Source organism: Austrofundulus limnaeus, unplaced genomic scaffold (assembly GCF_001266775.1).
Source record: "Austrofundulus limnaeus strain Quisiro unplaced genomic scaffold, Austrofundulus_limnaeus-1.0 Scaffold1570, whole genome shotgun sequence".
Taxonomy (NCBI): Eukaryota; Metazoa; Chordata; class Actinopteri; order Cyprinodontiformes; family Rivulidae; genus Austrofundulus; species Austrofundulus limnaeus.
Window position 1 is genome coordinate 20,726 of NW_013953972.1, and position 16,735 is coordinate 37,460.

At 37.0% G+C, this 16,735-nt stretch overlaps 1 protein-coding gene across 2 annotated transcripts in view; it reads right to left on the reverse strand.

The window, feature by feature from the left end:
* Nucleotides 1-10,159: 10,159 nt before the first annotated feature.
* apip (APAF1 interacting protein) overlaps nucleotides 10,160-16,735 on the reverse strand; it is a 16,429-nt gene continuing 9,853 nt past the window's right edge. For both annotated transcript variants that reach the window (XM_014032903.1, XM_014032901.1), the window contains exons 5-8: nucleotides 14,770-14,818; nucleotides 14,469-14,586; nucleotides 12,887-13,022; nucleotides 10,160-10,846 (exon numbers count right to left, since the gene is read on the reverse strand). In XM_014032903.1, coding sequence (XP_013888357.1) covers nucleotides 10,699-10,846; nucleotides 12,887-13,022; nucleotides 14,469-14,586; nucleotides 14,770-14,818 — 451 coding nt within the window. In that variant the 3' untranslated portion in view covers nucleotides 10,160-10,698. The remainder of the gene's footprint in view (nucleotides 10,847-12,886; nucleotides 13,023-14,468; nucleotides 14,587-14,769; nucleotides 14,819-16,735) is intronic.

Here is a 16,735-nt window from a genome sequence, read left to right on the forward strand (position 1 = left end):
AGAGAGAGAGAGAGAGAGAGAGAGAGAGAGAGAGAGAGAGAGAGAGCTACAGTTTTATACAATGATATTTATTTCAAAGTTTTGTTCATTGTGTCTTCACTTTGGTTTGATGTTTTCTACAATTCTGCATGTTACTAAATGGCATGCGTTAGCTGTTTGCTGTCGTTTGTACTTGCAGTTTTTTGCCTCAAAGCCAAAATAAATATGACAAATGTGACATGTGAGGGTTTCTTTCTGTGACACTTTTGAACATGTATAAATAAATCTTCGTAATCACAGCTACGGGATGTTTGAAAAGAGCTGGAAAAAAAAAAACACTTCTTTGGTTATCTAACTGCAGTGACACAGGCTTGTGCCTGAGCCAGCAAAAGCTGAGCGAATGTCAACAACCACTGGCAGTTTTCTCCGTTAATGCTTTTAAAACACAACAACGTGTCATAACTTAGAGTCGTTTCTCTGTTTGAACTGAAGGCAGCGTGAAAGACGTTGCAGCGAGTAGATTAAATATCAAACTTTCCCATCATGACACAATGACACGCTGAAATAATTCATACATAGTGAAGCAATAAATTATTCTAGTTTCACAAAACGTTATCAGACCATTTACAGTACTATTTTTCTCTGTTAGAGGATAAAGCTCTCAGAACTACTGTGTTAATGTGAAGAGAATAGTAATTATCTTTGGGAAATGTTAAAAATTGTAAATGTATATTTTAATGACTTATAAATCAGTTGTTCTCAGTTGACAGGCTTGATTTGATAAGATTATTTTCTACTTAATAGAGGTTTTGGAGATAAATTAGTTATGATCCAATTTCAATAACCAGCCTAATTAATAGATTTATTAGTCCTGTCTGTGGAATATATGATATCTGGAAGCTCTGATTCACACTGGAGCATATCATTAACCCTTACACAGCTTGCAGCAAAGTATGACTCATCCATGAACACCAGAAAAGACAAAACCTATGAGCAGGAAATTCATGTTCACACACTCACAAAAAAAAGAAAATAATACTGAGAAAAATAAACCCGCAAAAATAAAAAAGGCTGAAAATTGATTGTACATTTGTGTGTTAAACCTACTTATAAACCATGAAAGCTCAACACTAAAAGACAATGAACTTTTTAAATTGTCTTTGTCTGAATTTGAGTTACACAAACACTCAAACTAAAATTGGTACATGATAAAAAAGGACAGAGTTCTAGTCATTTAATCTTTCTACATGACAATCCTGATTTCATGCAATATTACAAAATCTGTCAAATCACAGCCATGCCACATCAAGCATTTGCTACATTTTTCTAGATTTGACTGAATTATATCCCTTTATGTGTTTTAGAGTCAGCACTAAAAAAATATTTAGTTGATGACATTTAATTTTCTGAAAGTTTCATTCAAATCCACAGAAGGATTTATGAGAATTTTGCTGAAAAGATTGATAGTCTTGATCCTGTAGCAGTTTCTGGCCCATACAATGCACTCTAACATTTGATCCAGACACCACAAAGATGGATGGCTCTTTAGTGGCCCAGATGAGGTTTGCCAGAGGTGGCTCATGCATGGGCCAGCACCACATAAACCAAACCACAATCGGGCCAGTTGTGGCATGCCATCCTKAAAACACTTTGCCATGCCAGCAGGCAGACTTGACACCAGATCCAGCCCACACCTCTCTGCTAAATGGATAAAGTTATTGGAAAAGTTTTAAACAAAGAAGTTGTACAATGTTTAGAACTAATCGTATACATTGACACTCAGCTATTTCCCCACCAAAAAAATAATTCAATGACAGAATTATAGCCGTTTATGTACTGGGTCATTTTGCTTAGCTGAGCTGGCCATCTTAATTGGGTCTGGCTCTAAAAAGGGTTTCCTTAAAATCCATCCCATGGTTTGTTCAGTATTTTGCTAATATACAAATAGTTGGTGACAATGATGCTTTTAAACCCATTTGCACTGATTTGGATATTTACTCTGATGCAAGTCGGCCCATTTTTTTCTGGAAATAACTTGTCTGGTTTCAGGAAACTATTGCATTTTGAGCAGCAACCTAAGGTTTTGTTGAGAAGGGCTGAGGTTGTTTACATCTCTATCAACAAAGTCAGTGCAGGCTAAACACACACACACATACACACACAAAACAAAGTGAGGCCTGAGTGAAAGGATTAAGGAAAGAAGAYGGCTCAGAGCCAAGTGCTGCTATTGGTTTGATAAGGTTGATTCACATTGGATTATATAGCAAACATCAAACCATTACTGAAGGCGGAAGTAAAAGTAGACCACGTTATTTGTTCTTTGTTTTCTTTCAATCTGTAGCGGCACGCACACTGGCAGGGAAATTATTTGAAAAAGTCAACTCACATCAGCTAAAATGTACTGTGCTCTAGTTTTTGTRTGTTAATAGGCTTGTGCTTTGAGCTCAAATTAGCTAACAATAAATTACGAGACTTTGTTTTCAGTATTCCTTTGGCATTTGAACTTGTAAATATATCAGCTGCAAAACTCAATTTTCGACTACCGCTTTTAAATGTAAACTGTTTATATTTTCAGAATATCAATTAGTATTTCATTATGCCAGGTTGTATGACTTCTAATTTATAAACACACAGGCTTTTGTCAACATCATACAGTATAAAAGGTAATTTACTGTTCCCTTGTTCCATTAATTGAATATTTTTGTTCAAATTACAAGTGAGAGACTTAATGGCGCTACCTGGATATTAGATTTACAGAATTCATTTAAAATCTTTAATCAGTTTGTGCTGCAAGCATATATCCACTAGATCTCCTTTGTCTGTCGAAGGCTATCTATATTTCTATTAACTTTTACAGTGCTTAAATTTAACACCAGTCAGAAATAATTGCATGCCTAATTGTAAATATAGTGTTTTATGAGGCTGTTAGATGGTTGTAGGTGGTGTGATTTCAATGCAGATTCACTGAATCGTAGCTCTTATGTGACATCGGGTAACTGTTATGGAAAACAGTTATCTTTTTATAACTCTTCTTTTTGTTCCTTTAAAATCTAAAGAACAGGAATCAGCATGATGCAATTTGAAAAACATGATGTAAATTACTAACAATGAGTTTGCTGGCTGCATTTCAAACATTAATTTTAGATTTTAGTAAGTTTAATTTCGAGCAAACAGATGCCAAAGTTTGGCAAACCAACCCAGAAACCAACTCAAATAAATCAATATTCAATATAAATATAGCTGATATGCTAAGGCTTTYATGAAAAAGCATCAAGTTGTGTTTAAATCTAAATGATGCTTAAAGTCAGTTTACTTTCTGTTTTACTCTTTATTAGCATTATTATTATTAACTCAGTATCTTTAGGCAAATTAACTAAATGGCTTCGTTCATAACATCAAATTGGAGGGTTAAGAGGACATCATGTCTGTTTCAAAATTACTATTTAGCCTCCCTTTTTTTTACCCCGCTATAATAAGATGTTTTAAAATTTCAATTTTATTCTTTTATTGGCCATCGCCAACCGCAAAACTTTTAGAGTTAACCCCATTCATTCATTTTACAGTTTATGAGCTAAAACTTTGAGTCTTATTAGTTTAAAATCACCCCCAACTTATACTTAGTTAACTGATAACTCATTACTTTGCCACTACATATAGAAGTATATACCTTTCTCTGTTAGCAAAATATCTCATAAATCACTGGATGAATTCTAAAGAAATTAAAAAAAAAAGCCACTGGGTACAACTGAATAACTTTTGGAGTCAACTCTGTTTAAGATGGACACCACAGCTAACTGATGGAAACACAAAAAACTTGTTCAGTTTTACTGAAATTAAGCTAAAAGTTGGGTGTTATAGTAGCTTAGCGCCATTCACAGCATATTCTATACATATTGAACAACACCTTTGCCACTGACTGTCAAATTCCAAATTGTCTGTTAGCAGAATACCTCCAAAACCACTGGGCGTATTGCATTTTAATTAAACATCTGCAACTGAACCAGATTTAAAGTATCCATCCATCCATCCATCCATCCATCCATCCATCCATGGATTTTTAGTAAACAATTTAAAATAAACTTTAGCCAACATGTAAATGGTTATACCTCAGTCAATTTTCAACATATTGAGCTATAAAGTGGTGACAGGAGTATCAACAAAAAACCTCTTGCACACAGCTCGACTCACAGTATTTTTCATGACATTGCATAAATTCTCATTTACAGGGCTTTTACATTTATCCCCATGCTAATATCGTAGTCTTAAGTAAACTGTGTTGGAATTGTATTGTGTTTGGTTGACAAGCATCTTAAATTTATTTTATAATTTTGTAACAATCACAAGGAGGCATTGACTGATGTGCTTGCCCCAACCTTTAAAGAATAAATGTACTTTTCTTAAAATAGAAGGTGGAACATTTCAATCTATTTACCGTACTTGTGATACGAACAGATGAGGAAAAAAAATACTCTTCAGTCTGGCTTTTAAATGAAACAAGTCTATGTCCATTAGCAAACACATCATTGTATGTCTACCCTTTGAGTCACACATAAATGAAACTGCTGCTTAATCCTCTTGAAAAGAAAAGGCCTACAAAAGAAAACACACACTGCTTTGTTGTTAGTCACTGGATAAAGGTCAGGGTTTTCAACTGCTTATCTTATTCTATGAAATGCACACACCATTTCTGTCAAGGGTAAATGGGGAAAGAAACTGCATTAAAACTCTACAGAAGTCTGTCATAAATTAAAGGTCTAGCATTCCTTGAAGGATTGTATAGCTTTAACAGACTTTAAAGCCAGTTTTAAGGGGGGGCAGAGTTGTAACAGTTTTGGTTAAATCTTGAAAATAACATAATGCACAATATTTCTTGTGGATTCTCACCTTTTACCAAATGGCAACTTGATATTGTAAAGAATTACTGAGCTGTAGTCAATTTTGTGTTGGCTAAGGTTAATAAGCTGAATCAGCCATCTTGGTTTTGGTTTATTCTAAAAATCATGTACTCACAAACCTGTGACTGATTACTTTCTAAGAGTTTCACCAAAATATATGTAGTGGTTCACATTATATTTTGCTAACAGACGAACAGGGTGGATTCCAAAAGTTAATACTAACGTTTTAAGCTATCACTCAGTGTAGTGCTCTAGGATGTGTTGCAATAATAACCAGGTACCGCAACAGATTTTAGCTTTATAGAAAATTTTGAATTTGTGTTTATTGCAAATCAGAAGGATGTGGTAGCCATCTTGAATAAGGCAGACTAAAAATAAACAAGTTGCAGATCCAGTACATCCAGTAGTCAGTTTCAGTAGGTTAGTAGTATAGAAGACATTTACGTTAACCGACAGGCATAGTTAATTTGTGGATATGGCAAAATTAAAAATAGATCTAGTCTGTGAGCACTCAGACCATGTGTTTTGAATGACTCTCAGTTACCACACTAAATTTGATCTCATTCACTGTAAATGAGACTGAGCAATAGGCTAGTCATTTTTGTGTTTGCTAAAGTTCCTTAGCTTTGGCAGCCATCTTAAATCAGGTTGACTCAAATAATAATGATAATAATAATAATAATTTGTAGATCGACATCTTATGATTTTGATGTAATATGTCCTTTTGTTCATGAGATATTTTGCTAATATGACAAAAACAATGACATAAACAGATAGAGGACAATGTAATATGCAGCCTCAGAGCTGGGTTTGTCCTGATGAGTAAAAGGCAAAAGGACATGCTGTGCCCCAAAACTCCATTATTATAGTATATTCATATTGTGCTGCATGTTTTCTTTTATTTTCTCTCATATTTTTAATTACAAAGTAAAAAGAAGATCAGAGTTCCAGGAAGTTATTTGGGAAATCTAAAAGCAAGAGTGGTATTATAAATGTTGCCTGGAAGACACATTGTTGAGATTCAAGTGGATTTTGTTTGGATGTCTGGCTGTGTGCTGAGTGCTTGATACACATAGACCTGTAGTACTTGAGTCTGAACGTCAATAATATTAATTCATATCACCATTTGGCCTGTCACAACGCTTTTACTGGAGCTAAAAATCATAAACACATTTACACTTTAATCAATATCGTAAAAAATATGGCACAGCAATGAGTGTTCCTCTTCTCCTGAGACATGGGTGCCAAACACGTTAATACAACTTGAACATAATTTATGGGTTGAGAGGCGCCACTACAGCACTTCAGCTGTTTAACATCCCTCAGCTGATGGAAAACACTGGTGAAAATAACATTTTCTGCAATGCTTTTAATGATATGCTCTGCATAGCAACTGGTAATGTGTTCCAAGAAGGACGTCTAATGGCTACAGTAATAAAGAGGAAGGGGATTCAAAACAGTAATGTGATTTCTTGGCTGTCCAGGGCAACATAAAACGTAAGCTTTTGTCAGGAAGCATAAACATCGAGGAAGGTTTTTGAAAGAGCTCAAGCGATTGAGCAAACGTACCGAGAAAAATGGAAAGAGAAATATGTCTCAGGGTTCTGTGGGGCTAAAAATAGCATGAGTTTGCAAACCCTGAGGTTTATAGCAGCTGATTCTGTATAGATGTTACAGTATATGACAGAACAAAACAAAGTATTGTTTGGTTGTCTGGAAGGTGTGTGTCCGGTTTGATCAACCGTAAAACTAACCAAATTTCAGAAACAGATTATCCCATCCAGCAGTCAGACACAGTGATGGTAGGGTGTTGATCTGGGCTTCTTTGCTACAAGACAAATGGAAAAATGAATTCTGAAGAAGTAGAAAGTCTACCCGTCAGTAAGAGGCCTTAAGCCCGAACTCACTTGTGTCCTTCAGCAGTAATTGTATATAAAGGACCTCAAAGTGATACTTAAGTGAAAGTGCAGGTATCTTATCACAAATGACTGTGGTAAAAGTTAAAGTCTCCTCTAAGAATATTACTTGAGAAAAAGTCTCATACTTGACATTTACTGTACTTCAGTATCTAAAGTAAATTTCTGATATGAAATATACTTAAGTATTAAAAGGAAAAGTATTGAGTAAAAGTAATAGTTGAAATTTCCAAAATGACATTTATTGGGAGGAGGAACAAAATAAATAATAATTAAAAAAAATCTAAAGGTCATGATGTTATTTTAAAATGTTAACGTTGAAACATTTGGGATGCAAACCATTTTTTAGCTTTGCATTTACCTGTTTATCTCTGTCACATCATCTTCATACATCTGCTGGAGTGTGACATGATTTGTGATGTAAACAGGCAAACATGAACTAGGAGAAATGATTTCCTACTTCTCTTTTTTTGTCAATTGTAGGAAGTAAAAAGTACAGATAATTGCATGAAAATATAAGCAGTAAAGAAGAAGTAAAGAATTGTCTAAAATATAATTAATCAAGTTCAGTATAGACAACCAAAATTTCTACTTAAGTAACGGAGCAAAGTWTTTGTACTTTGTTAGGGAGCCGGATTACAGCAGCAAAGTTCCTCCACAGCCATCTATTGGGTTTGGATGGAAACAAATTTTACACAGGGCTAGTTTGGTCTGGATAACTTTATTAAATGAGATCATCATTTTAAAAAACGGCCATTTGTTCATGTTCCCTTCTTCTGATATTGCCATGTGTTTGAGAATCTGAAACGCCCTAAAGTGACAAAAAGAAATCTATAAAGGTCAAAAGCCTTCTTTTGTTTTTGTGAATGTCAAAAAATAGACTGTAACAAAATTGTGATGGTTGACTGTGCTTATTTATATTTTAGTCTAAATGCATCTGAATGTATGGCAGATGCAACAAACATTCTGGATCCAGCATTAGATGGATTAAGTACAAGACGATAAAATTATTTTTCACCTTCCGTTTTCTGATGCTCATCAGCTGAAACCTGTTCCTACACAAGTACAGACTTGTGAAATGAGACAGCTCAATGTCGTCCTGTAGAAGCCCAACTGTGCCACTTCTGAGGTAAAAGACTGTAGCAGGATTTTAAGTTAAAGTAGGTGGATACAGAGAACTGGGCTGGATTTCTTCTACCCCTAGCAGAAGTGACACACTTTTCTCACACAGGCCAAACTGCTCACTTCTCAAATGTGTGGGCCGCAACAAAACGACAGAGTTTTGTTTTTGTGCAATGCTTTTAAATAGATGTCAGCTTTAAAGCACCCAGTGTTGTCTCAGACATATAAAGGGGAATAAAAATGTCACATTAACTGTTGCGTTCTATCATACAGTATACAACAATATGGAAGGTTGTTTTTTTATATCAAAGCCAATGCAACTTAACCGGTTTAACTATATAAGAGATGCGATTGACGACTCTAAATGATACAAAACATTGTTGCAGTGGTGTTTGAATTACTGACCTTTATCATAAAGCCACATTTTACCATAATTAACAACATACAACTTTATATAATCTGCCTTAAATCTTGAATAGGTTAAATCTATTTTTAGTCCAATTCCACATTCACCTGAACAGACGGTCTTCCCTTAGTGTTAAGTGTAGTCAGGTTCTGCTTGCAGCTGAGCTGTCTTAAGTTCTTAAACGTCTCAACCCCATCTTTTCTTGACCTCATGTCAGGTTCAAACAAGGCTAAGTTTATAAGAAAAAAAAAAGATATATATCATCTGACAACATGACAGCACCTGTTCAGCGGTTCAAATAACCCGAGGTATTTGAGTAAGGTTTCAGAGCCAATCTGGCTCCATTCTGTGCTAACAGATGTGTCACAGTGCCCCCCAGAGCTCTTCTATTGTGTGACTCCTTCATATTCTATTCCTCATGTGCCAGTCCCTGAAATTTTCTGTCTGACAGGTAATACATAATAAAATCAATGCATAATGAAATGGATGCTGGGAAGTATAATATACATAACAACTGGCACGAGCAGCTTGAGGGTCTCAAACTGTGTCTGATTAGTGTCGGAATTTGACATTTTTCAAAGAAAGAAAAAAAAATAATCACTTATCAAAATGAGTAAACTTAAATCCATACATTTTGTCTTTGGCATTGTGATGTTCAGAACATCACTTTTTTTAGGTTTTGGGTTGGACATTTGGTTTCTTTTGGGAGCGAGTTCAYCAGAATTCCTCGTTAGGTGGTGAGGAATCTTGGCACTTAAACAAAGAGGGGAAAAAAAGAGAAAGAAAGAAAAAAAGAAGAGTTCTGTTCTTATTTAGTGCTACATATTTTTTAACCAATCTAATAAGCCTGCAGCACATTTGACAGTGTTCTCTTTTGAGTGAGTAGTTGTGGAAGCGCTGGGGTAGTGGCAGCAAAGGGAGCTTGTTAAAAGAATGACAGCTCCGGCTTTCATGAGAAATGAGTATGCACACAACAGAACACATGCTGTGCAAAGATCTACAGGCGCCGCGCGGGTTTTTGCCTGCCTGCTGATGGAATGGTGGTGTGGGAATGAAAGGATGTCCATGGACACAGCAAGAGTTCTTTTATGCAACATGGAGTTATTTTCAGTCAAAGATGTTTGACAAAATGACCACAGGCACTTAAGTGTACGCTGTTTTGTTTTTTTGTTTTGTTTTCATTTCACCGGTCAAAGTCGTGTCTCATTTGCAAATGGTTTGTTACATTTGAAATGTGGCTTAAAAATTTAAACAGGCAGATTCAGAAAAACAAAACAAAAAATAAAAAAAAATAAGATAAATCTGCAAGTCACCACTGACATTTTATGTTTTATTTATGCAGGCACAGGAAGTTAAAAATATTACAGATCAAGTGAGATACATGTTCTTTTCATCCCTGACATACAGCAAAACCTGGATTCCAGTGTAGTCAGGCTTGAACAATAAAGCATTTGAACCTGAGGACATTGGTTTGACAGCTACTCTCTGGTGAGTTGTCCCACAGTGCTTTACAGTGTACCTGCAGGGACTTCCAGATTACAGCCATTCGATCTTCAGCCCTGAATTTGCCCTTACCATCAAATTTCATCAATTTTGAAGGAGGCTGCCATGAAAAGCAAATGATTACAATCTGCCCTCCTGATTGAACTGAACTAACCCCTCTGTAACAAATGTCTTTACAGTGGGCACCAGCAAATGTCAGACTATTCCCTTTTCCTCCTTTGGAAAGGTTGAGGGGTCCAATCCACACTGCTTCATCTGGACTGCAATGTCGAACAGGTAATCATAGCATTCACACCTACAAAATGCAGCAGATTGTTAGAGATAAATACAGNAGATCTGTTCGATAACAACGCTCTGAACATATATTTAATATAAAGTTAAGTTTTAGAGACCCAAACCTCTGGTAGTTCAGGAGCAAAGTGCAGGAGGASATGTCAGGACTGACCGCTGCAGCTGCTGCTCGAGCCGCTGTCTCTACTGAAAACAGCTCTCACTGAAAGTCCGGCCCTGCTCTGCTCTGATTGGATAAAACGGCTCTGGAGTTCGTCTGATTCGTTGAAAGCAGTGTCCATTTAATCCTCATACATCAGGGTCCTGCTGCCCTACTCTGACAGAACGACGATCCAGTCATACCAGTGAGGCTGGATTTGTTTTGTTTTGTTTGTTTTTAAGAAATCAGGTCACATTTGCGACCCTGCTAGCTGTTGTTTTCACAATTTCAGGTACAGTCTTAGTTATGCAAGAGAGCTTTATGGCATTCCATCTGACGCACTTTTTTTTTTTGATCGCGCATGTGCACCTGCGCACCACTTATGTGCAACTCTGTCTATAAAGGACTTTATATTGAATTAATTGTAAATTGGAGTTTCTAGTCATTTTAAATGCCCCAAACGTAAACGCCGTGTCTGCGAACAAGAACTGCACATGAATCTGGGTATTCTTCCATTGCTCGAGCCATCCTGTCTTTCAAGTCCTTTTCCTCCGGGGTGTTTTCAATAATAGGCACCAGCAACATGTCGTCATACCTGTACYGCAAGGCACAAAGAAAAAAATAAATAATTCCAGTGACACTAAAGCTGGAAACTTCTGGAATCATTGCCTTTTGCAATTACAACCTGGTCAGTTTAATGAATGAYCATTCCAATCTGCTTCAAGATACTTTTAATAGATCTGTGCCACAGATTCTGTGGCAAATTCAGTCTAATAGGGACAACATGGAATATGTAAATGGCTTGAACTTATATAGTGCTTTATCAAGTCCCTATGGATCCCAAAGCACTTTACGCTTACAGACCATGGTGACCATGTTTGGGAAAAGTACAGAATCTACACCAGGGATGGGTCACATCCGGCCTGCAGGTGACTTCTGGCCAGCCCGCAAATGAGGCCCCCCACCAATTTGTTTTTAATATAAAAAAAAAAAATACAGTACTCAAAGCAGCTCTCTGGGGGAAACCACACAGGACTCTGCACTCAAGGTGTCCTATGCCGCTGCACTTCAGCTTGCTAAAATAAGGGTTCATTTTTTTTTGTTTGTTTGCTTCAAATGTTTTGTACAACTACTTCATTGTATTTTGGTTTAATACATATTTTTAAGTTTTATTATATTTGGGTAAGTGCGCAGTGCTGTGTGGTAGTGTCAATAAAATATTGTGGCCCCCTCCATCATTTAAGCTGCCCATTCCTGATGTAAACACTGAATGTATCAGTCACAGGTGATCACTGCCCTAGGGCTGAAACGATTCCTTGAATCATTCGAGTAATTCGATTACAGAAAATCCTCGAGGCAAATTTATCTGCCCAAGACCCACTCAGGGAATGAGGCCCCAATACCTCTTCCTCCGGACAGACCACCGGGCCTAGAAAGCCCCAGATCACGGACAGACAGAGCCCAGAGGACCGTCAGAAACCGGGACCAACAGTCCACCCGCCCCAGGGCCATCCAGACTCCCAGCCCCATAGCCAGCTTGCAACCCAAAGAGGCTACCGAACCCCAGCAAGGATGATTCGGCCGAGAGTGCACACCCAGCCGCCAACAGCGCAAGGAGGGACCAAGAGCGAGCCTRRGCCACAACAAAGGGGCCAGCCAGCCGACACAGCACAGCCCCTGGCTGCCCACAAGGCTACCCACCCAGCCCCACCCCAGYGGAAATACTATACCCGACCCAACATTCAGACAACTCTCAGAACAAATAGCACACTAGACACCCAGGCTGGGTTGGCCTGTCCACTCCCACGGACCACCGGCCCCGCCCCCAGCCAGCCCAACACCGCAGCTCATGAGACCCACAGCCCACCAGTGCACCAAAGGCCCCCCGCCCAGAGCCGGGRACCAGGGCACAAACCGGCCCAGACCCCAGCAACCCGCCAGCCAGGACTCAAGCCCCCCCGGCCCCACCAGGACCACAGCCCAGGGACGGCACAACCCCAGAACCCTAAGCCCCCGTGCCCACCCTGAACCCACCCCAGCACAGCCAGGCCACNGATAAAACCATTGCTGTATTCAGTATTTTCTGTCATTGTGAAATCATGTACCGGCTTTGTTAAAGGTGGAGTCAAGTCTTCCTTAATAAACAATTTCACAGCAAATTATTCTGTTCGCATGAGGTATTATTGGGAAAGAAAAGGCAAGACTAGGCACATTAAAGTACCATGGCCAAAAAAAAACGGGCTACTTAAATATGATTAAACTGTACTGTGTGTGCAGTGGATCAGCCGAACCATGGTGTGGTGAAGACAGAAAGTCGAGCATGTTAGCTTCAAAGAAAAAATGAAATAAAAATAAAATCAAGTGATGGCCAATATTTCCGTTTGGATTAAATTGTGTCAGAACATAACACATGATTTTTTATGGTGAAAGTTTAAATCAACTGACAAGTAAATTTTTTTAACATTTATTTTTTTTCTGAAAATGAATGTTTTTTTTTTAAACAAATGACCTTTTATATGGTGAACAAACACTTCCTGAACGGCTCTATACCTTTTTTACTTGCCCAAGAAATAAATCTTCATTTTTTTTGTTTGCTTTTTTTGGCTTTGCTAATGCATGCTGCTTGATTACAAACCGATAGTTTGTGCCTGAGGTGCCCTTACGGATCCCTTTTATCATCTCCTGGTGTGTTATCCTGAACTCTTTGCCAGGGTACAGCAGAGTTGCCATGACAGCAGCCTTGGAGTGGGTGTGTATAACTGCCTGTGCCCCTGCATTTTAGAAAAAGAAAAAATAAAATTGGTTTAGGAGTGCTGTCTTCACATACAGTATTGTCTCTTGCAAATAATAGATAAATGCAGGAGTAAAAATGGATACCTTACTGTTAGTACTGGTTTAAATATCGAGATTATGCAACCTTGATATTTTATAATCTATGCAAATAGACCTGGCATGCAGACAGGTGAGTTACTTAAGAGTTTACCTTTAATCATGCATTCTTTAGCAAACATTGTCCTGAATATTATCTCATCATGTTTTTTTTCTTTTTTGTGTTACCTAAAGACATTTCGGCAAACCATATCTTTCAATTTTAAGGGGAGAGGTGGGTTTTATTTATGCACAGAATCACCTGACAAATTTAGGAAGTCTGTAATTTATACTTACTGTACATGTATGATAATTAGGCAGACATGTTAGAAATGGCACACAGTGTTTTCAAACTTGTTACACCTGTTTATGGTTATGCCTGTGTGCTGAGATCTGATCCAACACTGTGGCTAAAGCACACCTATGAACCCAACATAAACTTTCAGTATTGATGATCAGTACCTAAGCTTTCAGTTTTGTTTTGTTTTTTTTCTTAAGTTTACAAGGAGAAAGAGGGTAAACTTTGTAAAACAATTTGTCCCCACAAAGACTATTAAGACCAACGATGTATAATAGCCTGACAGTAAGGTTTGAACTCATGAAGCAGTCAAATGTTTGACCCATGGGGAAATATTAACATTGACCTTTTAAGTTCAAAGTTTTCTTCATCATTTTTGAATATTGAATGAATTAAGAAAAAAATAAAATAAAATAAATAAAAATAAAACAACTCTAGTACAAAAATAAAGACATGTCGTTTGATGCCCAGTCTTGTATCTAATCTTATGCACTTTATATCCAAGGAGTTTTTTTTCATACAGGAAAAAAAAAGCTTCAGACCAAGAATGATACCTAAAATCTTACCCACATAATAACTTAAAATTGCATTATCACATTATTCAGGAGCAGAAAACACTTAAAATAAGACATTAAAACTTTTTTTGTATTATTAAAACTTCTATCAGTGTGCAGGGTGATTTATTTAAAAGATGATTTTAATTTGAAAGGATATTAAGCTTCAGAAATTAATGATTTGTCTTATCAAGTTTTAATTATTAGTATCATGTACTTCCTCCTTGTCAAAGTATCATCTCATCTGCTTCAAAAAGCATTCAGAATCCATTTTTCATATACAGCTTGATATTTTCAATAAAAAAATGCATTGTTGAAAACAGTCAAAGATAATTAGCAATATTCTGCAGACTGGACTGACACTGACAAAATGAAAAACTGCAATGCAGATTTAATTAAAAATACTTTTTTTTTACATTTTGTCTGCAGCCTGAATCTATGGTTGGCAGCAAACAGTGGAAAGTTTGGGAGCTATGTAATCAGGTAGAGTTCCTAACCTCTCATGGTGTAGGCGTTCATAAAAAGCGGTGTACACTGGCTTTTTTTCAACTTTTTCCAGGCGGGTGGAGAACTGATATCCCTCTCCTCCACGTCACACACAAACATATCCTCTGGCTGAAAACAAACACACACATTCACACACACAAAAACAAAACAAAACAAAKKAAAAAAAAAGTTGAAATAATTTGACAGAAACTGTCATACATATATTTTTTTTAATTTGTTCATGTCACTCATTTGGAACATGTCACCATCTGTACCGAGCACCGCTTCAAATTTTGGTGGAATCCGGCTCACCTGTATTCTTTCCTTTTGGACACCTGATGGTGCTATGTAAATCTGGTTCCTGCAAGTTATACAGAAATAACAACATTATGTATTAATCATGAGAAGAACAATAAAGTAGCTAGTTGGACACAAACAATTGGACTGGTCCCAATACTGTATGTAAAAAAGGACTGATATTATGTACAAACATAAATAAAATATAATTTCCCCAATAGTGTTTAGACCTTTTTTGAGGGGGAAAATACATATCCCATGGACTCTGTGACAACACCTAATGTGACAGTTCGAAATGAAAACCAAGTAAATGCAAAACAGTAGAATTAGTTAGACTGTGTTGGTTTATCAGTTTAGAATTTTTGCAATGATCCTATTTAGAGCCTAAAGGTTTCACAATAAAACACAAAGAATAAAGTCACTGCATTCATTTTATCTAGAAACAAACAAGTCCAGATAAGAAAATAATACTGATTTTGATAGCAGGGTTTGGCAAGGCTGTCTCAGACAGTGAGTCACTCCTGAGACAAACCAAAGATACTAAGGACAAAGAAAATGACTTAAAAGTTAAAATTCAACCTCGCTCTCAGAGAAACAAGCTTTCTGTCTAAAACATTTTTACAGCACTTGGATAAAGTGCACTCAGACTGTTTGATCAATTCAATCTTTACTTGCTTGAATCTTAGTTATCACCCCAAGATGTACCATTGTAAATATTTAAGTATATGAGGATCATTTAAATGTTGTGACCACATTCATTTGTCATGGATATAGAGTTGTGTCACATGTTAAAGAAGAAAAAAATAAAACCCTTTTGTACATTTTTGTAGATGGGTTGCTCTTTTCTATGCGAACTGCAGACAATCATTTTCTAAGATGAAAGGCTAATCTTTCCAGAATCCTCTTAGGGCTGTAGTTACCTTTTTGTTTTCCTTTTGTCTGACTGAAATATGAACATACACAAAGCAGCAGTTGGTGAAACCTATTTAGATAACTGGGGGGTTCATAAAAATTCCTTGTTAACTTCAATAAATGTCTGTCATTCTATATTTCATTTAGCCATCTGCTAATGGGTGGTGCTTTCAACTATAAGCACACAATTCAAAAGATGGTAGTAATGACCTGTCAAAGCTTTCACTTTGAATTGTAGTTTGTTGTTGAAACACTGTGGTTCCTCTACATTCAACTTAGTTTAACAAACACTTTCAAAGCCTGACTGACCTCCTATTGAACCTTTTGTGTACAAATACTGTCAAGAATTCTCTAACACAAAATGTGCTAAATTGGGATTGAGATAAACAGCTAAAAGAATTACATAAGGACATGTCCAGAGGTGATTAAAATGAAAGTTTTAGGGGTGCACGATAATTATCGGCCCGATAGTTATCAGCCTGATATCAGGAAATTATGACATCATACTCATCGGTCCGATATCATAACAAACAGAACCGATAATATATGTACTGTATGTTTGCCAGCGCGGCGGTGAGTGATTTTTGGTCAAGCCGCTTCCCATCCGGCACGACCCGAGCAACGTTCAAGTAGCATCAGAAAAAACAAGTTTCTCACTAGAAAAATAATTAGAATACTGAAAAACAACCAGTCATTTTAAGAATTAATATTATTTTATCAATTAACCCTGTATGTTACAAACAAACCTTTTAATTATAAACATAAAAATGTCGGAACGACCACTCCCAAATTGAGAACATGCAATGCCCCTTACCTCCTGAATGCAGCACCGTGTCCGTGCTGCTAAAAATGCTAACAACAACAAGCTGGCATTCAATAAGTCATCCGGACTTAAATCCATTGCGGAGGCTTTTGACAAACCAAAAAATTTGCCAGAGAGGATGCAAATCTCAAGCAATTTAATGATGGAAATTATGGAGCTTGACAACCAGCCGTTCACTATGCCAAAGACCAAGGCTATTATCGCCTTGTTAGCCACGGTTTACTATGCTGAGCAGCCGTGTGTTTC